Raw genomic sequence first — 23919 nt, forward strand, 5'->3', positions numbered from 1 at the left:
AAGTTTCTGCATCTTAATCATTTGCTCTAGGAAAATTATTAATACAGTCTCCATTGAAACCACCATGTATTTGTCTTGTCATGACATGAAGTGACTGGAAAGTTGGCATCATTAAATGACAAAAAAGAAAGGATGAACTATTGACTGAACTATTCTTTCCACCTTTCCCACCCAAACTACATCAATATGCATTGCTTCCTTCCTTTAGCTGAAACTTAAGTAAGGCCTGTACAAGGCTGGAATGGTTTTTAGTAGATTACTAAGAACAGTGTTTAAACAGCTATGAAACTTTCCTTGAAGAAAACAACACGTATACTTGGGCTAGTCTCAACCTGATGCAACTACAAACTGGTGCTATGGTAGCCCTTAATACAAGGGACAAAACTCACTCTCTAACCAATTGATCCAACACAAGGGAGGCAGGAAATCATAAGCAGGACATAGGGTAGCCCACACTTAGATCGGATTAAGTGCAATATAAGACTGCACTTCATAAAAGGAGGGCATACAATATTTGAATTTAAGTATTCAATTGTATTTAGTTGCCTCACTTTGATGGGCTCAGCTCTCCACAGGATTAGTCGTTTTCTTTGCCGGGTGCACTGGCATGAAGGGCAAAGAATCTGACCTCGCTATAGATTTGCAAGCACTTGTGAATCCCGCATTCAGTGAAGTCAACAGAAACTTCTGGCTGACTCCAAGAGAGGCAAGATTGGGCTTGTTATCAATATGACCTTCTCAGGCAAGTCCAAATGTCATTTTATCCAGTGATTGAGTATAGGCTGTGTCTCAGGGGCATATTTTGTGCTTTGTCTAAATATCAGCTGAGGGTTGGGCATACAGTACATTGTGCATGCACAAGAAATAGTATTTAAATATATATATACACACACAAAACTATACATATGTATATAAAACTACCAAAAATCAGTAATCCATACAGCCCACATTTTAAAGCTATGTATAAGTAACAGCCATGAACAATATTTAGATACTTTTTGTGGGTATCTTCATCTTTACCAGCAGCTAGATAAGACCTATGGATTTCAAAGACAGACTTCAGCAAATGCACCCCACTGCAGGAAAGGAGTTCACATACTCAGCTCCTTGTTTTTCTCTTTACTTAGTGATCATGGAACAAAAGCAATTTTCCATCTCTTGAACTTTTACACTGCAGCTCCCTGGCATTTGGTATGTTCTCCCAGCCATCTCCTGCCCAAGCACTGTGAGGGTCCACAGCTATCCAGCTCTCAAGATCAGGTGTTTTTAACACTATTCAGGGTTACTTTCTTCCCGTTCTATGGTGGATTTTACATTCCATGTAATCCATACCAAAAGCTATGTAGAGAAGGGAGCAGTGGGTGGATCTGACACACAAGATGACTGGACAAAGCTGCTGTGCTAAGCTCACCACATGCCAGCAAGGGCTCAACAACCGTATGTATATACAGTGACTGGTCCCCTGCATAACATACTCCAATCTACTGTGGTGTGTGAGAACTACTGATGCCATTCCAGACTAAACTGCTTATGCTACTCTCTCCTACACAAAATTTAATATAAAGACTACATAAGGTGGAAAAGCATTTTTCCCAGCAATGCATTAGCTACTAGACCATCAAGATCACCATCATAAGACAGTAAATAATTACACTGAGATTGATAAACTTCCTTGCCTCAGCTGTTGGAAGTTAAGCCAAGACTAAACACTTTTGTACAGCAGTAGTAAACCTTTACCATTTGAATAGCTTTCCTGTTATTGTCAAACCTATAAGCAAACAATTCTTCTGCCTGACCATATGGCAGGAGTACAGCAGCCCAGAGAAGCAGCAGTATGGGAGGGGAATTTAACATGTCAGTAAAGTTCTATCTCAAAGCAAGGAACAGCCAGTCCTTGTAATAGAAGTTCCAGAAGTGTCATTTTAAGAACATAGTGCTCTGGCCTATGGTATTGTTTAACACCCTTGCTTTATAAGCAGATGTTTTAAAGGTCACATTAAGTTCTTTTATAAACTAAATCACAATAGCAACGTTTACTCATTGTGCAACCACATTTACAAAGGCAACATTTTAGCCCCCTACTGAATCTTAACCTGCTTGTGGGTCCAGTTATCCAGTTAAGATGCTGGTTGCAGTCTGTAAGACTTACTCTTGCTGGATGGAGAACATTGAAACAAACTGGACATGCACAAGTTCATAAGACCAGACGAATGCAGTCATGAGTACTGAGGGAGCTGGCTGATGTTGTGCAGCTACTCTTGATTATCTCAGTTATGATGATCAGGAGATGTTCCTAAAGTCTGCAAGAAAGCAAATGTCTCTCCAGTCTTCAGGAAGTCAAGGAGGAAGATCAGGAACCACAAACCAGTCAGCCTTACCCGAGTCCCTGAGAAGATAGTAGAGCAAAACCTTCTGGAAACCAATTCCAAACACATGAAAGACAAAAACATAATCAGGAGCAGTCAGAACAGATCTGTGAATGGGGAATTATGTTTAATCATCTTAGTACCCTTCTACAGTGAGATGTCAGGCTTGATGGACAAGGGGAGAGGATTGGATGTTATTGTGACTTTAGGAAGATGTTAAGCACTGTCTGCCTTAACATTCTCAAAATGAAACTGATGAAGCACAGGCTGACCAAGCAGACAGTGAGATGCATTGAAAACTGGCTCCACGGCTGGGTTCAAATGGCACTTTAAAAGTAGATTAAGTGAAATGTGACTATTTATGTACATGAGGACATGTGAATGAAATCATGATTAAAGAAGGTCAATACCATAGAGAATGGAGCCTGTTGTTTCAATGATTACCATTTCAAGAGGACCTGATCCAGTCCAGCTCCAGCAGGGATGAAGGTACCCAGTACATTTGACAGGTCTCCGATGTCTTTCCTTTTGAGCTAGCTTAGAGATTTCAGTTCCCTGCCATCCAAAGGCTAGTAAATAACTTGTTCCACTAAAGAGAGAAGCATTGGACTAGCAAAAGCCAGCAAAGGTGACTGGCTCAAAAGTGGACAGTGGGGTGAAAGAAATACAAGTCACATTCCTGATTTCATATCACTTCAGAAGTGAAAAATTACCACTAATGTCAGAAGGTAAAAGTAATTCAGCAGAGACCTGACCATCCCAGATTCCTTGTGTACTTCCAGTTTAAGAGAAAGGATAATTTATCCTGAATATAGTTTACCACTGTTAAGTAATGTCAGTGATTTGATACTTAAATGAATCTGACATAAACATCATCTTACTCACACTTCTGTAAAAGCTCTTGACTAAAAGTGAGTACACTCTCCTAACACATTGCTGGAGCATCACCAGAAATAATAAGCTCTCTTCATGGTTTTGCAGTAATGCTGCACTGCAAATGCCTTTCCTAACGGTTGATTTCTGGATGCCAGCAGAAATAGTATTGCAAAAATCAGACTGAATTCTAAAATCAACATGTGGATGCAACATATGACTTGAGGACAACTTATACGTCAGTGTCAGCACAGTTAGATCTTCTAAACTTGTTTTCCAGGCAAAATGTTTCTCAGTGTCAGCATCTGCTGACACTCAGAGCTTAAATATGTTGGAAATACTATATACTTCATCAGTGTAAGCCAACAGCTTTTCATCAGCTGTGTCACTATTCCCATTGACAGCTGCAGAGCAAGATGCAGAGGGGAGTTAGAAAAATGACCCATGGTTACACAGTGCTCCCACATACACAATCTGACTTGTTGGATTCCAGCTTGGCACTTCCATGACGACTCAAGGCTGTTTCTCTTACAGCAGACCATCTTCAAAGACTCCTTTTATGTCAGCAATGAGAAGCAAACAAGTGTTTTCAGAACACAGGAACTGATGAGATGCAAACAATGACAAGAACACATCTGGGAGACTACCATCTAAAGGCACCATACTACAGTAATTCACAGGATAAGGTTATCCACCTCCTACCACCCACATTTTGATCAGGCCAATTCTGCCTTCATTTGTACATATATCTTCTTTTTTTCTTTAAACAAATATATGGTGTCACTGTTTAAGCAAAGCAAACAGAATTCTGTCAGGGGTATCTGTTAGGATTGCTTTTTGTTCCTCCAGTGAGGAATGTGACCAGTGTGTTTAAAGAAGACAGCTCAAGGACAGTTTTACAAACACTGACATTTGAAATAGTGAAGACACTCCAGGGCCTCTTAAATCATAAAATCTCCCCATTCAGCTCAATAAGTGAACTACAGGAAGAGCTGTGACTTCTACCCAGTTTGAATGCAGCAGAACACACCAAGCAGCTGAAGCTAGAAGCGTCAGAATACAGGCAAATGCAGAGGGGTTTCTTTGCTCTTTAAGGCATCCTTGCCCATAGACTGAATGACTGCATATTGATGAACGAAATGTGATGATTTCAGATCTTTAATACACACACCCCCCTTGGGATTTTTTTTTATACAGTTCCTTTCAAATGAGAACAGCATCTCTTCTAAGAATATTCATACTCTTACATGTTTTTGCTGAAGAGTCTTACTGGCCAATAGCCAATAATTTGCACATGATATTCTATGAATATTATATGTTCTGCCCAATATTCAGGTCATTCTTATTGTCAAAACCTGAAGAGAGTCAAGATTTGAAAGGAGAGAGAAAATACACACACCTCATCCAGCCTTGTTATTTGGTATCTAAGAAATACATATTTGCATGAAGGCTTTCATCCAAATTCACAACTGATGCAAGCAGAGACTCTGAAGTCAACACAACCAAGAATACATTTGGCTCTTTCTTGCTCCTTCAGCCTCATGTTTGTTTGGCACTGACATTCTCGGAATAGAATACATACAACTAGAGTACCCTTGCATATCTTAGCATTGTAAGTAATAGTACTGATACTCTCCAGCATGTAGCAGAAAGGAATGGCCTCTGTGGTTTTTTATACAGGACCACAGTTCTACTCATTACAAAACACATTGCTGTGATGTAAAGGGTCATTTAAATCTATCTAAAGCCAAACAGTCTCTCAGTACCTTAGAGCATCAACTCTTTTTTATCTGAGGACCTTCCCAGAGTTGCTATACCTAACAACTATCCCCCTTTAAATTTAGTAACTACAAGACAGATTTATCTCTTAACAGATTTAAATAACATAGCAAGTGTATGAGCCTGGCATTAGTACAGCTCAGCAAAACCCCAAAATAGACAGAGGTAGCCATCTCACAGCTTAGGCACTGTAAACTATCCCTCCCTGCTTTTGTGCTTTATAAAAGTTATTAGAATGGCATATACAAAAAGAGTAAGAGGCAGAATACAACACATTTAACTTTTCACATACCTTTCCTAACTCCTGTTTCTGAACAAAACCCATTATCTATGCTGTGTGGTAGATATGTGCATCATCTTGGAACAATGGAAAAGTTCTGTTTGAATACTTGTTTCATGCAAATTTAACATATAAGTACATTTAAGTACTTAACATTTAAGTATTCTGGGTATTCTCATGATTTTCCATTAATATCTAAAAAGTTTAAACAAATACCCATTTCTCATGTGGTTTAAATCAGAATTATGAATAGAGGAAATATATTTCTTTAGTTATTCTGTACTACCTTGACCATCAACCTATGGCTCACATATGCTAAACTGGATTCAAAACACCTAACTGAACATGTAACTATTAGCTTCAAACATTCTGACTTCAGAAGCATGTTTCAAAGCTGCAGCTCCCAGTCCTCAGTCCCCCTTTAAAGGTCAGAATGAAAAGGAAAAGAGATCATTCATTTTGAAATGAAAAAATAGATTACATGCAGTTTGGAAAAGGGGATGTATAAGGTCTTGTTCTTGGCAGATTCCTCCAAGTACAAATGTAGCCTATCCTAAGGCATTTTCATGACAGATTAGAGATAAAAGAGCTGCACGAACAATTACATTTTGATAGCAGCAGTACTGTCTTCTTGATGGAACTACTGAAAGTGTTCACATCATCCTCTGCTTTCAGTACTTCAGTTCCAAAAGTAACACAAGTACCCACCTGTACCTTGATTTTAAGAACAAAAAGTGTACAGGACTACAACAGAGCTCAATATTGGCAATAATACTCTGATGATATCCAAGTGTCAAGGCTTTAACATACAATGGACTGGGTTGAATACGCATCCTGATTCTCTCAGTGGATTCTGCCCTTGTTCAGGAAGAACTCTTGCTGCTGGGAGGAGATGGACAAGACTTGTGACCCCCTGCCCTGGCCCTCTCACTCTAGCACTTGCTTAGAGGGAGGGCAAAGATCACACAGAAGGAAGAAAGGTTTTAAGCTCTCAGGGGAAGGGCAGATGTGGGCTGGAATTTAGGCAGGGAAAGAAGAGGGGAATAAAAACAGGAACAATTCTATGTGCTCACAGCTCTTCCACGAATGCTGAGGTATCTCAAACTGTTTTGTAAGGCTTTAAGGATTAAAGATGTTCTTGTAAGTACAGTATTGACACTTGTATAAAAGTAAATAAAATAGCTTATCCATTCCCATGAACAAATATTCCTCCTCTGCATGCATCCACTGCATAGCCACCCTCACTCTCAGGAGTGAGAAACAGAAGATGTCCAGTAGTCATACATAAGGATCAGGTTTTGGCTGATAGAGGTGACTGACCAGAAGGTTCCTCTTTCTGCTTCTGGTTTGGCTGAGTTTATGTGGACTAATTCACTGCACTTATATTGTACAGGAGCTGGAGTGAAATATCCTGGAGTGCAGCAGGTGATGACTCTTCACAGACTCAATACTGTCCCATAATATCTATTAGTAGCGTTTTCTGCTTATCAGATCCCACTCACCACTAAGAAGAGAGATAACAGACGTTGGTTTTGGCACGACTCTCCAGTTAACAAAGATGCATGCCACAGGATATGGAATTTATGGTAGTTCAAACTAGTGGTCAAAGAGAAAGTTCCTACTTCTTGGAAGATACATTTTCAGTTCCTGTACTCCAAGGGATCTGTGATGGCTGAAAACATGAACCAACTGCTTGTGGGCTCAGTAAGGGAAGTCTGGTTGCTGTTCATCCTCCTTTCGAACATTAGATAGTGTCCAAAGTTTCAGGGGCTGCAAGACATACATTCCTGCCCATACAGCATACAAGAAGGGAAGTTCAGAGAAAAAGACTTGTTTCTTTATAACTAAGGGTAGATGGTCATAGCCAGCACAGCATTCCTCAACAAATCTAACATGATAAAGTTACTTAATGTGCTCAAAACATGTCCGGTTATGTATTTCACATGTATCTAGATAGCTAAAGAAATAGAGAAAGCACAAAAAAATGGTTCTAATAAATGACAGTACTGAAGAAATGCTACATGTATTCCAATTCACAAACAACATTGATTTTATCCTCTTGCTAGCATGCAATATATTATATAATATATATAATATAATCACTACTAAACCTAAGAGCAAGGGAAATTAATGTCTTTAGTAATAGTAAAGCATTAAAATATCCTACTGCCTCAAGTCTGGAGAAGTATTTTAGAGCCTATTGTTCCTCAAGTTCCTGAGTGAAGGTGTGACACAGCAGCATGAGGGAATCACTCAGCATGAAGAGGAAGCATTATTGTTTATATGTTTTCCCTACAACACCAACAAATACACATCTGTGGAACATACCAGAAAGAAAACTTCCAAGGAAAGCTTCATGAAACATCTTCTTGTAAATGGTCAAGTATTTGACTGATTTCTTAATAGTTAAAGAAGAAAGGGCAGAAATGAAGGCTCATGGAAAGAAGAGAATTAATAGTGAAAGGTCACCTTGAAATTACAAGCAGCAAGCTGGTTTCTATCAATTCTGGCCCAAAAACTACTTCTGAATTTATCACTGAGCACAGATCTTCATTTTTCAGACTGACCATTAAGTTATTCCTGAGGGAGAGCTCAAATAGTTTTTAAACCTTTCAGAGAAATGTGTTTAGATGTATTTTTTCTTTGTTATGACAATAATCACCATAACCCTTGCCTTGACATGGAGGAATGTGTGTATCTCACAGGAAAGCTGCAACCTTTTGCACCTAACCCCCATCAAAAAATCCCAGTCTCAGCACAACCGTGTTGTCATAAGAAGCTTCACCAGAAACGTGAGTGATAGAACTGGCAGGACTGGGAATTAGCAGGAAGCATTTCTATCTCCATCTGTCCTGAGCTATCAGGGGTTCTGATGACTTTGCCTTTCTTTCAGATGAGATAAAAACCACAGGTCCTGGCATCTGGTGGCCATTAGGAAACCAGAGATATTGAAGTTATTAGACATTGCAAACTGGTCATATTCCAAGACAAACAATTATATTTGTCCTTCTTAAAATCCCTTACTGTTGCAGAAAAGTATCATATATTCTTCTATCCATTCAAGGGTGCTGTGCAATATTTATGGGTATGCTGTAAAACAAACACTGCAGGAATCTCACACACTGTACTCCACAGTGACAGAACACTTGCTTCATCTCTTTTTTATTATCTATAAGAGGCTATATTAGACTTTGCTACCTGCTTACCCATCCTGAGCCCTCATTCTCCAGAGTGATGGAATGTGGACAGGCTGCAATGGGACATGGATTAAATCCTTTAGAGTTGCCTGAGTGTCACCGCAAGGAAAGCGTAATTGAACATCTGCACTGTGCACTATCCTTGCTCCCTTTTCTGTTGATCTCCCATGTACTGCCCATCCACACACCAGTTTACAAGAGCGTTATTCATAGCATGTAGAATCTTTGTTTCAGAGGTAAGCAGTTATATGCCCTGTCTCAGACAGTCATCTGGCCTTGGTGCTCCAAATTACCCCTCTTACCATCCTTCTTTGGCCATAAAAGGACTCAGGTTGTTAACAGCAATTCTCTGAGTCATACCTCAGCTAAAGGGAGAAATCAGCTCAAAACTGGCTAAATATCATCTCCTCCTTTAGCCTTCTTCCAGACATCAAGAAAGTCGGTGACAGATACAGAACTAATCTGATGATGATGCAAGATGTACCCTGAAAACTCTGTCCACCTGCTGCTCCTGTCCTAAGAGATTTCCAAGTCAAAAACTAAGCAATAGCTGGATATCAACATACACCCACACTCATTCTTACTTGAATCAAGTATAATAGCTTTGGAAACTTGAATGTTAATCTTACCCAAAGATCAGAACCCTGATTAATTACTCCCTTTGTAAGAGGCATGTGTATCGTTCCTAGAGTGAACACTGGGATGTATTTTCTGGCTTGACCTGGTTTCCTGTATTTTTTTGGCTGTACAGGGGCAGATTTTTCCTGAGTACATGACATTTTTAATGTTCTCTGGAAGAGCAATGCTTCTGTTGTTGCAAGGAAGAGAAATGATCCCTTTGGATTGCTCATCATTGACTGAAAAGATTTATGACCTGAGCTATCACATCAACACTCAGCTTAACAATAAAACACTGCTGCGGGAAGATTCCTTTTTTATGGTCTCTATTTACATGCCAGCAGCACAAAGCACAGCTGTGCTCTGAGCTCACCATCCTGACACTGCTCCCTTGCAAGACTGAGAAGAAAGAACATTTTTGGGAGAAATGACAATTGCTTCCAAGACTTTGCTCAGTTTATTACCATCATCTTCCTACTGCAACGAGTGAGTTTAATCAGGCTTGAACCTCCATATGTATACCCTGAAATATATATCTTTAACTCAAGCATTCTATGTTTTATGAGGCAGAGGAGCTGCCATCACTGAACAGAATGGCTATCAGAGAGAGCACTGTGTCCAGTGCTCCTTAAACAGCAGCGGTTTGTGTGATGAGACTGCCCCTTGCTGAGCAGTGTTTTCCCATGACTTCTTTAGTTTTTACATGTGTATCTGGCAGGTTGCACATCTTTTGAAGTGGGGTTTGTGTTTCAGTTCTGATCTTTCATGCACAAGAGTTCAGCAGGGTCAGGGCTGCTGACCCGAGTTCACAGGTGTGAGCATTACAGAACTGGCAATACAAACATGAGAAAGCTCACTTCACAAGGTGATGTTTCAGAAACAAATACTCCCTATGTGTGCATGGAGATACTTAAACATCATGGATGTTTAACAAAGTGCATATAAGCACTCTTTGAAATGTAAAATCCTAATACAAATGCTTCATCTGGACTTCTGGTAAGTGCTACATTTCCTTTAGCCATGAGAAAAAACTCACAGCTATCTATACTTCCACATTCATCACACAGATTAACCTTTTGCTGTGATGGCTACAAGACCTACAGTTGTGATGGGAAAAATACACCCTGAGCTACAAGCTCAACCTAGGAACTGAACCATGTATTAACTTCCTAACTCCCCCTCAGAGACAAACAGCAACTTCCAACCGAAGAGCAGGGCTTGTACATTGTACACCCCGACACCCTGCAGATTCCTTTGTGCTACAGAATACATTAATAGGGGCAAAAGGTTCTTTCCAGCAAAGTTTGTAAATTAAATTCTATAGAAAACCAAACAAAAGGTTACATGGGTGTTCACTTATCCATGAGCAGGGAGCTCAAAGGAAAATATTTCATCTCATATTTTGCAGAAGTGCCCTAACAACAGCAGCTTCTACACCCCAGGCACTTGGCAAACAAGGCTAAATTCATACATAGCAAATTTCAGTCAAAGGTAGGGACCTGAGAGAGATTTCAATTCTTTTTTCACAAAATGAATTCAGATTTTAAGACCTTCCCTAACAAGTTGTTAGCAAAGGAAGGTATAAGAGTAACTGATGGGAAGAACACATTTTATTTCATAGAATCAAAATATCTCAAGTTGGAAGGGGCTCATAGAGATGCTCAAGTCAACTTCCTGCTCCTCACAGGACTACCTAAAATAAACCCTATGATTGAAGTTGATTATTTCTAAAGCACACAAGCTTGCAGATTGGTGCAAATGGCAAAGGATGGACTAAGAAGTTTCCTAATGTATTTAGTCCAATAAGTTATCTTAAGGTATAAGTTGTCTAACTTACTTGGATTTAAACCAGCAACAGAAATCTGCCTTACGCTGAACACAACACTCAGTGTTTGCTGTGTTGGAGGTGTAGAAGCTTGCTCCGAATTATACATTAAACTAAAAAAGGGGACCTAACAGAGGCTTGCTGAGCAAACATCAATAAAAGCTGCCCTCCTTTCTTCCCCATATACACAGGCAGCCATATACACCGCATAGGCACAGCCTCCTGCCAAAGAGTGGCAACAGCAAACAGGATTCCTGGCTCCGCTGTTCTCTCTACTACAATGGCTTGAAAGCAAAATTAAATACATTTATCTTTTCCTTGATAAACAGACAGAGTCCCCCAGGATCAGCATATGCATGGTTATTTTACAGGTAGCTACAAACACGTTATGGAGCATTCAAGAAAGTTCCATGAAGTCTTTCATCAAGCTATGCTGAGAACAGAAACTAGGTCTGCTTATTCCTTATACCACAACCAACTCCTCAGGATTTATCTGCAAAATACTAGCTTCCTGCCCTAACCATAAAGTATCTGCCAGAAGTCAATGTCCCAGTACAGTTTCTTGCTATCATCAGACAGGAATTAGGGATTTCAAGCTTACCAGAGGCTGCAGCGGAGATAAACTGAGCAAGCATGGCAAATTTCACAGCCCTGCCAAGTAACTGAATGATTGTAGTGGTTTCATCTCAGAGAATTCAGTGTCAAACAGAATTTGAATTACTTTTCCATGCAGTTTTATGATGAACTTACCTAGTGGGTAAGTTTTAGTTCTCTTCTGCAACTTTTTCCAGATACAAGCTGATACAAGTGTTAGGCTGATACAGTGTGAAGTATCAGGCCACTGACATTCAATACAGAAGGAAAACAAGGATTACTCATGCCAGTCTAATTCCAAAAGCATAATCAGTTCAAGGAGGCCACGAATGACATACTATGTAAGGTGCAGGCTGAATTCTCAGTGACCTCAGTCAAACACATTGGCATAGAGTACACCTGGCAGTAGAGTGAGTATATTTTAATTGCCTCTACCTTTCTTAATATCACATCTACAACAATTAAGACTCTTACAATACACTTTTACCACCTCTCTGTAAAAGGGAAATGAGAAACATCCCAATATGCATTAGTTGAATATTAAAGAAAATAACTTTCTTCATAAAGATTAATCCTCCTGACCCATCTTCTTTAAAACAAACCCATGCAGATAAAGGAGCGCTGTAAATCTGTGCTCTGTAAGCCACTGTAAGGTTGCAGAAGGGCCCCTCTAAACAAGCATGTCGTGGAGCTAGCCTGTACCTGTGTCTCACTGCACATTCCTCTGGCAAAGGAATGCGCGCCCGAAACCTGGTACCCCTCTGCCCTCCTGTGAGTGAGCTCATCCCACTGGAATGAAGAGGAGGGAAATAACTTCTCACTGGAATTTCTTTAATGGAAATTATAAGCACACATCTTGATGAAACGGATGTTGGAAATACTTTGCCTGGTTATTCTTACACAGAACGCTAACGTATAACAAACCACACAACATACAGCTACCTAAGCAAGATTAATGTTTGGTAAATCCAATGGTATCATAGAATCCAAATAAAACCTGTAACCGGTATCACTGCATGAAGATGACTGAGCTGACAGGCTTCTGTACAGAGTGAAGTGTAAAACAATCACTCCAGATTGGAACAGTAGTTTAATAAGGAAAACCCACCTCAGAATCTCCTTTTCCTTTGTTTCACAAGCTGAGAGGTAAGAAAGAAAGGGGGAATAGATCTGGACAGCTACATAACACCTGTGGTACCAGCAGCTCAGAATGAAAGTTATTCAATTTCTATTACTACGTTTCCAAGTAAAAAGAAAAAACTAGTTTGCTGACATTTGCCCAATATCTATTGATCTGTTGTTTTATGAATCACATTTATGTCTGGAAAATAGAGAAAAAAACCCCAAACCCAACCAAAACCAAACCAACAAACACAAAACCCACTACAAATCAGTCACAATCACAGCATTTTGTTTGTTTTTAATATAGTATTACTGCTATCCAAAACACGTGGCAAACATTCTGGTTTGCAGTTTATAAAGTATCCTTGAATAGAGTTGAAAAGCTGCAGTAGCCCTTATCTGCTATAAACAGTAATTCATTCTCCTCCACCACTCCACCTGTAACTGGGACTAACGAGCTGGGTTTTAATCCTCGCCACTCCTCTGTGAAACATGTGCAGAACTTGGCTGGAGAGCGTGAAGCTGAAAGATAAAACCCAACCAGATTCTTTGGAAGCTTCACAACACTGTGATATTCACTTGAATGGAGCGCCTTTAAATAGCCATAAACATCTCTTTACAGTTTTGTGCCTTATTAGTTAGAGGTTCAAGCCTCCCAGATCTCCAAAAGCCTCATTTCGTTCACAGCAGAGCCTTAGGGCATACAAAGCACTACCAATTATGGTGCAACAGTTCAAAGCAGCAGAGCTACATAATAGACCTGTGATCATTATGCAAAGTGGTATTTTTCATCTCCAGGCTCTAATGTCTGTTTTCATTCAGTGGCTAGAGCACAGAACCAGGAGATGCAGTCCAGTCCTGCTGCTGACTTCCCTATGACTTGGAGCAAAGCCTTCTTCACACATACAAGACAGTAATATTGGCATTTAGCTGGACACAACATGGACAGGCATGGCTGAAGGACATCCCAAATCACTCAGACCCAGGATTGAACACAACACATTAGTATAACCTATGTTTATGTTTTTTTAAAGTTTAAACTGCAACACATTACTTTGTATTTATGTAAAGGAACAATGTGAAATGCACACCCATGACAAATGAACCCTAGAAAAGGCACAAACCCGGCTGAACAAGAATGCTCACTTCAGGGGACAACCTATCCTGCAACTCTGTACTCTGGAGGGTCTGCAAACACATTTTACCTTCAATGGCAAGATGTCACTGCCACATTAGAAGATGCCCTGACCCAGACCCTCACTTGTATGGTCTCAGAGGAGCAGTCTGCAAAACCTCCGAGGTGATTTTCAGCTGATTACTTGAGATACAGGAAGCCCTTTGCTCCCAGACTCACTGAGGGCTCTCAATGCTTCACACCCTCCAGGCCAATCCATTCATATGGAAATCGTACCACTCCAAGATATTAGGTCAAACCACAGCTTGGAGCTCACTCTAATTATCTAGTCAGATTTCAGTTTAATCCTAACAAGATTATAGATTCACAGAGATTAAGGTTATTAAAAGTACCACAGAGCAAACCATATAATCACTACCTTAAAGAGACCATCTAAAGTAGTCCGCTTATGGTCACCAACTCATTTAACTTTAAAACCTCTGTGGAGTTAACTCTGTGGAGTATTTCCACTATCTTCTTGTGGTAAAAGTAGGCTAAGGAGCTGACATTTACTTTGGTGACTAAAATACTTCACCTTTTTCCTAATTCACCTAATTCCTCATCTGTAAGAGGAGATTTCACAGGCGGCTTCCAGTTAAAGCCAAAACTACTTTATTAGGTTAAACCACGATACCTCCTTTGTAAAAGTCATCATATAAAGCTCACAAGAAGAGAGAGCTGCTAAAGGCTGTTTCAGATGAAAACAGATGAAAGAACCTTTGTTAAATAGCGAGCAGTGCATTTGCGTCGCACCTATTACCCTAGTGAAGGCAAAAAGCATATGGATTTCAAAGTACACCAGTACATTTGGCACCCAGTTTATTGCAGACCACCTCAGTCATGCCCACAAGACCAAGACTCATCGCACTTCAATCCTCTCCCGTAATAGTTTTGCATGTTCTATGCAAAATGCAGTGCAATCGAGGACCTGCCAACCTCACCTTCCAGCTGAACCCACACTTCACACGTGCTGCAGTTCATGTAGGAGGTATTCACAGAGATACATCAATTTTACAGATAATGCTCCAACTTTTCAACCCCTTCTCAAACACTTTGATGATAGTTTGAAATCTCACAAGGAGGGCTGAGGCTGGAAGCTTAGAGGCTCCTTTAATGGAGAAGTCTGAAGACTACTATAAAGTCTCAGTTTTCCAAGCCTGCCTTCTGCCAAATGTTTTTGCTCCTGCAGGCTATGTTCTTCCAGTTCAGTTACACCCTGCTTTGTGGATAGGCTTAATCATCAAAGTACAATACAGTGATTCACCTTCTATTGTTTTGATGTGTTTCCACTATAGCAGTAGTAATTCCAAACTGCTTTCAAATATAGGTATATTTTACAGAGCAAATGATACCTGAACATTGCACAGCAAAGGCTTGACTGATATAAGAACTATTATAACTTTTAAATAGTCCTGCTCCTCTTTGACAAAGTCAAGCAATTATCCAATGTACCAATGAACCTGTTTAACTCTGTTACAGTACTGAGACATGCTTATATATGCAGTTCTGAAGAACTGACTTGCCAGTTTATGAATTCTCAGCAAACTTTAACTTAAAAGCATTAGAGTAATAGATTCATTACTCCTTTTATAATGGTATCATTTCTAAGGAAACTCCTTTTCAGAGCTAGGTATTATTTCATGTCCACAGAGAGACAACCTTACTACTTGTGAGGGTATGATCTTCATTAATAGAAGGTAATACCATCAGTGATTCAAACAAAAGGGTAAGGAACATAGGGAGCTGATTTGAAGACTCTTTGATGCAAAGTGAACAGATAAATTACATGCAGTACTTTTTAAAAGCTTTAAGATCTTTATGTCTCTGCCAGCCAAAAAAAATATGAAAGATAAGAAATAACAGTTAATGTTGCTGTTGCCACCTTGTTTCAACGTCTTTTCCCTTCAATACAACAAATACACAAAACTGAAGGAAATATTACTTTCATTCATTCATACAGAAGCCTTGACCTTACCTAGTTCTTGATTAGTCTAAATAATGCTTCAATTTTACCTGTGTTATACATCACGCTGAGGTCCTGCCAAAAGCTTGTGTCATGGATGGAAAGGTTTGTTCCTGTTAGTAATGGGAAAAGCAATGAATGTTATGTGCAACCCTCTTGAACAGATTTGTGCAACAGATTCCTATGTAACAGGCATGGACATGTCCTCACTGCTGCTAAGAGCGAGGCATCAGAGAAAGCATTACAGGATTAACCACCAGGAGTCATACTGGCAGCCTCCCTAAACTATGAAAGCTCAAAGGAGAGCTAGAAAGGCAGATGAGCACGTTGGGGCAAGGGCTGGAGGCTGTACAAAATACAGCAGGTTCCAGCCAAATAGGAGGAAATAGACCAGGGTGTGAATAAGCCAAACTCAGAATACAGTAGCTATTGACATCTCAGTGGACTGAAGCATATCAACCCAAGTTGGTTCACAAGGCTGATTCTCTCAATATTAAGGTAACTCAGTATGCAGAGACTATGCAAACAGGATGGTGCTGTTTAATGACCCAATGAAGCTGACACAACCAAAGCTAATAGAAATCCTGCAGAAGAAACAAGAAGGGAAGCTAGCACAGACCATAAGGATCCCTGCTTTGTAGAAAGCAAAGTAGAAAGTAGAAAGCTAAAAACAGCAACTGGAGACTGCAGCAACATGAATTCCATACAGATCCCACCACCAGAGAAGGAGAAGTTGTATGGAAAAGCCCAAGGCAGGCTAAACTGCAAGAAATCTGTGCAAAAAAGCACAAGAACAAGTTACTTTCTCCATGTATTTTCAGATTTATTGCCTACATCTCCTAATTCTCTTTCTCCAAGGAACAGGTAATGAAAACTGCATGATTCCACTCTAACTGCTCTTTCTTCTCAGGCAGGTAAACTGAAAGAGGTATATCAAGCTCAGTTGGGGTTTATGGGCTTCTCAGGACAGTGAGAGCCTTCCTGGGTGACAGGAACATTCTGAAATAAGGAAATTAATTTTAATGAATTAATTTTAGATCATTATCCACAAAAACCCACTTAGGAAGGAGGTCAAGTGCATCAAGAATTCCAGCTGCAAGGAATCTTTCATTTGTTCCTACCATGACTTCATAATCATCTCAAAATACTGCTACACAACTCTACAATACGAGAACACCTTTGTTCCTTTTTTTCCCCCATAAAGAATACCTTAAATTCATTATTTTAGGGTACCAAAAGACAGTGGAATAATGACAACTGCAAGTCTGATTTTAAATATCCACATTAAACAGCTACTTTTTCCCCTCTCTGTCAGAGCTGTGGGCCAAACTTTGTTCTTGGCTTAAGGCCACTGAAAACAATGAGCTTGGTTCAATTAAGCTGGTCCAGTATTTATTAAAAGACATCATGAAACATTTGTATCATAGATATAAAAACCAAAACAAAAAACCTCACACAGAAAACCTGGGATATATTAAGAGAAGTGAGAAATAAGATCACTGGGGTTGAGCTTGTCATAAACTAGCAGAGCTTCAGTTACTCAAAATAGAGCTATAGAGCAAACTGCCAGAACTGGTTTTGGCACTTGGTTTTTATTTGCCTTACTTGGATACTGCAGATGTTCTACTGAACAATCACTAGAAAAGGAGGGTATCTCTGGTTAATCTGCACATTTCTTAGCAAAAGAAACCCCAGAAGATCTGGAAGTCTTGCAATAGAACCTGATCTCCAGATTCATAGAAGTTAACTGCACTCTTACCTGCAAACACAGCCACTCCAAGAGAACTTGTCTGACAATAAATCCTCACACTAAGTCCTAACAGTAGTTCCTTGGGATTTCGGATCAAGACCACCACATATTCCAGATGTGCTCAACTAGCTCAGGGGCAGGAAGGAAATAAATGAGGAGCTATCATCTCACCTGTGTGTCAGGTATACTCTAAAGCGGACACAGAAAGACTGCGAGGACTATTATGCATCTAAGCTGAGAGCCCTGTGAAGAGATGAGAATCTCAAATTTCATTGCAAGAGGCTGCCCGTAGATACTGTGACTATTTTCATCTCATGCTCCACCTCATGTTTATGAGAGAAACACCAGCAAAACTCCGATTATCCTTTGAAATGTCCCTCTTCTGGATAAGCCTCAGTGATGGGCAAATACCTGCATCTTCTAATCACTGTTCCCACATTTTGTCTTATACCCCCAGCTCTGGACCAACTTTTGTCTTACAGAGTAATGAATGTCAAGAAGATAGTGCTACATCGGTGGTTTATTCTTGACTACATCGGTGGTTTATTCTTGACTACATCGGTGGTTTATTCTTGCTCTTCATCTCGTACTGACACTCCTGGTTCATTACTGATGCAAATTACTGATAATCAAAGATTGTAAACATGAATCATAGCTTCTGGAATGACTGCAGAAGGATGTTAGGGGAAAGCCTTAGGTCACTCCCAGCAGCTCGTCTACAAAAGAGGTAACAACCTCTGCAAAGTAGCCCCATCTGTAACAGCAAGTCATCCATATATTTCAACATCTGGCTCAGGAAAATAGATTATATTACAAGACTAACTTTGTGCTGCCATTCAAAATAGATCATTATTTATCTCCAGGAAAAAATAAGCACAAGCTGAGAAATTAACTCCAATACACTTGAAAAGACTGTTCTTAGAGAGGGAGGGATGACTACACCTTGAGATCTCTGAGTCAAAGCCATCTTTGACACAACTTCATTCAAGATGCTGGCCTAATGTGCCAACTACTGCCTGTTAGTCATGTCCATAGTAACGTCCCTGAAGAACCCTCAACAACTTGGTAAAGTATTTTAGAATGTTGCTTTTACAGCATTAAAGATATTGAAATGAGATTACCTGAAAGAAACAGAAAATGAACAGTCACAAATGGCATCATCCTCAGCAACAACTGCTTTGATAGTTGACTGTATCTGTGAACAGTCTTCTAGAGGTTATTATTCCTCATTAACCTAAAGTTTTACCCTCATTTTATTAACACCATACTTCACTGTGTCACTTCACATTATCTAGCAGAGGACCACTAAAAATAGCTTGAGAGATTCCGCTTTTCCTGCAATCACCACTACTTATTCTAAACAGCTCACTTCAATGCAGGAAGGTCTTAGGGGTGTTTTTAATTCAGTAGTACCAGAAAGCCATTTACCTGCTATTACTGTATCTGAAATTGACAAAAACACACTTGTACATCTTTCCTGTTGAGCATGTTTAAGAGCACTTTTAATAAGAATAAATGCATGAACTGCTTAGACATCTAAAGCACTAAAAGTATTTTAAGGACCTATTTCTGATTCTTTTTCATGCTTTTAGCCTGATTGCACAACAAAGATTTTGCTTGTTTTCTAACCCTGAAGAAAACTGGCAGGAAGACTTAGAAATGCCATGTTGGTATTTACCTTTCCCATTGAAATAGACGTAAATTGACAAAGTCCCCTTAGGGGCAACGAAACATGCCAAGGAACAAATATGAGTGCTGAAGAGATGTGTTTTCCAACAGGTATGCAGCAAAACTGGAGCAAACAGCTTAAATATCTGCCATTCATTACACCTGCATCCCTCAGGAATAATCACACTGACATAGTGCATGAATATACAAAATGATGGCAAAATGTGACGTATTTGTTTCCAAAAGCCTTGAAAACACTTGCTTTGTAAAAGTAATTTCCACAGAGATGAAGCAAGAACACTTAGAAGAACAGCTCCTGGTTTTGCTGAAGAAAACTGCCTAAGCTTTTAATCTTTGAGGAGATTAGCACTTGTAACTACCACCTGATCGGGATGATGAAATTCTGCTGGTGCAATTGATTATAAAAAGAGCAAAGCAGAATCAAGCCTTTCATATTTATGAACAGCATAAACCCCTCTGCTATTAGAGCCTTTTCAGAAGATTCCTCCTCAGTTGCACAGGAAGAGTCTAAATCCTTAAACTTTTAATCAAGAGTAGCAAATGTAGTAGAGAAACACTGACAAGAACCCACATTTTAACTGGTTTTGTTCAAAGTCTGGTAGAAGTTGAATTGAAATAAACATGCTTAAAACACATTACACTAACTACTTCCATTAATTTGTTATTGCATATGTGCTATAAAAGCCTAAGCACAAAGATTATTGTACAATCTTAATTTACATCCCAATGCAACAAAGAGGTTTTTTGAACTGCTGCCTGTACATCAGCTGGACACTTAATTCAGGCTACTGACTTTCCAAAGGACTTTTTTCTTCTCTACAGTTGAGTGGGTTAACAATTTCAGCATCCCAGTTGCAGCAAATCTATTACAACACCGAAAAGAAAAGGAAATATGACAGACATTTAAAAAGCCTGTGATCCTTTACTAATCTGTTCAAACATTAATTAGGAACAGCAAGAGAAAAGCTGTGTTTATGTTCTAAAATTGTCAGAATGACAGATCATAAAGTCACTGCTTCTGTATGTCAACTTGGAATTTAAAACACATTTACTAATTCACTAGTCATGAACCTTCATACAACACTTAACAGCTTAATCCTTTAATTTCTCCCATCACTTAGTTACGAGGTGTTGTAGGTTGGAACCCTTGCAAGAGAGGATCTGAAAGGTCAGCTTTTAACAGAAAGGTTTGAGAAAGGGCTAAAGAAGAAGGAAAGGCAGTTCAGAGATACTGATCATTCGTTCAGGTTTAGGAAGCTGGTGCACTGAATGCGGATGGTGCTTCACCCCAGCGTACTTTGCAAAACCTGATCAAAGCCGAGCACACGGAAGGCACAAAGGAACTTCGGAGCAGAGCTGTACGGCGATTAAGCAAGCCCAAACCATGTATTTCTGATGGGGGTGGGATGTGTCTGTCGGCCCAAGGATGCCGAAGTCTGACTTACTCACACTTACCGTGCTCACCAGCTCCGTGCCCAGACAGAGGAGCCCCAGCACCATCAGGACCCTGTGGGGAGGCAAACGGACACAGTCACCCGGGGGCCGGGCAGGGAAGGGAAGGGAGGGGGAGGGCACCGCGGCTCCCTGGCACTCACCCTGCTCGCCCCATGCTCCAGGCAGCTCTGCGGGGCCAGCGGACAGGACCCGGTTACCGGCTCCGCACCGCTGGAGGAAGAGGAGGGTCCGCAGCCGTCACTGCCTCCTGCGCGGCTGCGGACCGGGCACTGCGCGCTCACCTCCGCGGTGCCGCCGCTTCACCAGCTCCTTCCCCCGCTACGGCAGCGGAGCGGCCGGGCTGCCCCGTCGGGGTTGGGGTCGGTCCCGGTTCGTTCCCCCTTAGGGCCCCTCCGTTGCACACCGTGTCGCAATGTGCCCGGGTATAAAGTTTGCGCTGTCTCCGCTGAGCCGTCGCACCTGAGCGGGACGGGGCGGGACTGATCCGGGCTAAGCACCCATCGCAGCCCCGCACCCCAGGGTACCACCCGGTGCTACCGGCGGCTCTCCCGGCCCCAGCACACTTGAGGTGCTTCCGGTGGGGAAATAGCCCATGTCCAGCGGCTCCCACCCGGTGCAGGGGCGGGGCGGGGAGAGGCGGCGCTCGCCCTCCCTCCGAGCCGACAAAATCCCGGCCCCAGGGGCAGGGTGGCGGCCGTGGGGAGCTGCGGTGCTCTCGGAGCGGGGCGCCAGCACCCTCCGCTGCCGGCTCCTCTGCCGCCCGCCCCCGGTGCGGATGAATACTGTTGGCAAGTAGTCCCGGGAGGACTTGAGCCGGGAGGAGCGGGAGAGCGCGGCAGAGAGGCGGGTGCTGGTGTCGGTGTTGGGGCGGCCGGAGGGAGCCGCGTTGCCCCGCTTTGCTATGGCCGCACCGCAGGGCCGGAGCTCCTGAGCGGGCAGGATGGAACCTCGGTGGTGGAGCAGCAGCCTGGCTGCTGGCTGGCTGGTGCTGCTGCTGGGGTGCTGGGGGCCGGAGGAGGCGGTGGCCGCGGTGAGTGTGGGGCGCTCTCCTTGTTTCCAGGCGCTCCCCAGCGGTGCGGAGCCGGGCGTCGGGGGGAGCTTTGGGTGCCCTGCAGCAGTGGGGCAGCTGAGGGGGGGCTCCCCGTCGGTCGCGCTGGGGTTGGAGGGGTTGCAGCGGGCCCGGTCTGTGACAAGGAACCGACGGGGCCGGGCCGCAGGGCAGGGTCTCCTCTCTCCGCTCTCAGGTGTCGGGGCTCGGCCCGGCTCCCCATGGTACCCGCCTGTGTTAGGTGGGGGAAGCCCGGGTGAGCTTCGTGTGTGCTGGACCCATTGCTCCTCCGGACAAAGGAGGAGGAAATCCTCCCGTCTTGTCCCCTAAAGAAGAGCTGTCTGAGCCGCTGGCAGCGAGCCTTCACCTGCATCTGCAGGTCACACCTGGAGGCTTGTGGGCAGGGTTTGCCCGAGAGCTACACCTCAGACTGTGACTCGGTTTTGCTTAGGGTTGTATTTCTACTTCCTTAAACCCAAGTTGAGGTGCTGGTGGAGATGGCAGATGTGTGTACTGCTGCATGGGAGGTGGCCTGGAGAAGAACTTTGTTTTCTGTCTTTGGGAAAGGGATGCTATCCCGGTTGTTCTGAAGCATGTGGGCCTTGAAACTGAAAAGGAGGGAGAGGGGATCGGTAGCTTCCCCTTTCCAGGTACTTGACCAAGTTCTTCAGCTCTTAACTGAACGGCTCATATTTAATGTGAGTTAATTTCAGACTTTTACAAACCCTTCCTCTGCCTGTTAACTTTTAAAGAGTTTACTTGGAAGGGTAAATGAATCCTGATCTCTGTTGTTAGTATTATGCTGTGTTTAAAAAATCCTATGTTATAGTAGATGTAGAATACCTTTCTGCTACTCTCCCCTGCAGTTTTGTTGCTGGAGCTGACTAAATTGTATTTGGCTTGAACTTTCCTTTGAAGTTCATTCCTTTACAGTGAAACTTTGTGGACCTTTCATCTGCTATTCCAAAAAGCAAAGACTAGCTATAATATACTCCCTTCTTCTTCTTACCATGCCCAGGTGTGTACCCAAGTGTAAGTGATACTAGTGTGCCACTGGTGCTTACTGATTTGGAGAACTCTTGTCTCCACATGGTCTGTGATACTTGTTCTGCTGCTCTAAGTACCACCTCACCCAGTGCCGTCTGCTGTGACTTTCACCTCCAAAGAAGGATCTGGTCAGTCCCACCTAGAGGTCTTTGGTGTTTTAGCAGGCGAGGGTTTAGGATGGGGAGGTCTGTGTGTGTAGCCCCTTGCAGTTTTGTACATTGACTGATGGGAATCTGCAAGGTCTGGGACTGGGCTGGGCTGATGCTGCAGGCAGTCCTGTGCCTCAGTAGAAATGAAGGAAGGAGAAAAGACAATGGTGGAGTTCCTGGTTCTTAACACCACCTGTGCCATACAGCCTCTGTTTTGGGATGAGGCCCTTGAGGATTTATTAACCCACAATGTGCTAAGATTAACTGAAACCCAGTGGTTAGTTGGGGTGGGGAAAGAGTGATACTGACTTCCAACCTATGTAAATCCGCCTGGCATTTTAATGGTTTCTCAATGCTTTGGTGTTCTGATGTCCTTGAACCCCCTGTGTTGATAACACTATATAATGATGCTCTTTATTAATGAGGATCACTATTTTTCCCCATGTCAGAAAGGGATGAATTAGCACTGTGGCAGAATGCTTGATACACACTGTTTGTGGCTTACTAAAAGAAAATAAATTGCCAAAGCTTCATACTCCAATAAGGATGAATTTAATTGTTCTGATTTTATTGCTGGGTTTTTATAGCCAATAACCTGAACTTGGTGAGTAGCATATGGATCGTGCTATGCGCTCGAGTGCAGACTCCACATAGAATGAAGTCTGTTAGCTACTAATGAACAGCATAAAAGCAGCTAGCAGTTTAAGAATCATCTTTAGAGTGGGAGAATGAATGAGGTGGAAGGTGTTGGATAGAAAAGTGATTGCAAGTAGTGTCTGGGAAACCTCTTTAATTAAAGAACATAGATTTGATTCTTGAATTGTGCTGAGCTTGGTGACTGACTATTGGTTTATATTGAATAAAGTTACCCTCATAGTTAAGGCCTAGGTTTTTAGAGTGTAAATAGACTTTGTGAGCCCAAAAGTTATTAAAAGTGAAGTCACTTCTGCAATGTCTTTTTCCTGTGCCTCCTGTTATAACTCCAGTTTG

The 23919-nt window shown here is 41.8% G+C and overlaps 2 protein-coding genes across 3 annotated transcripts in view; one reads left to right on the plus strand and one right to left on the minus strand.

Moving 5' to 3' along the window:
* COL4A6 (collagen type IV alpha 6 chain) overlaps positions 1-20734 on the minus strand; it is a 116209-nt gene extending 95475 nt beyond the window's left edge. For both annotated transcript variants that reach the window (XM_034063874.1, XM_034063873.1), the window contains exon 1: positions 20686-20734. In XM_034063874.1, coding sequence (XP_033919765.1) covers positions 20686-20730 — 45 coding nt within the window. In that variant the 5' untranslated portion in view covers positions 20731-20734. The remainder of the gene's footprint in view (positions 1-20685) is intronic.
* Positions 20735-21376: 642 nt separating this feature from the next.
* COL4A5 (collagen type IV alpha 5 chain) overlaps positions 21377-23919 on the plus strand; it is a 76716-nt gene continuing 74173 nt past the window's right edge. Inside the window, exon 1 of the mRNA XM_034063523.1 lies at positions 21377-21715. Coding sequence (XP_033919414.1) covers positions 21626-21715 — 90 coding nt within the window. The 5' untranslated portion in view covers positions 21377-21625. The remainder of the gene's footprint in view (positions 21716-23919) is intronic.

The sequence above is a fragment of the Melopsittacus undulatus genome, chromosome 6 (genome assembly GCF_012275295.1).
Source record: "Melopsittacus undulatus isolate bMelUnd1 chromosome 6, bMelUnd1.mat.Z, whole genome shotgun sequence".
Classification (NCBI taxonomy): Eukaryota; Metazoa; Chordata; class Aves; order Psittaciformes; family Psittaculidae; genus Melopsittacus; species Melopsittacus undulatus.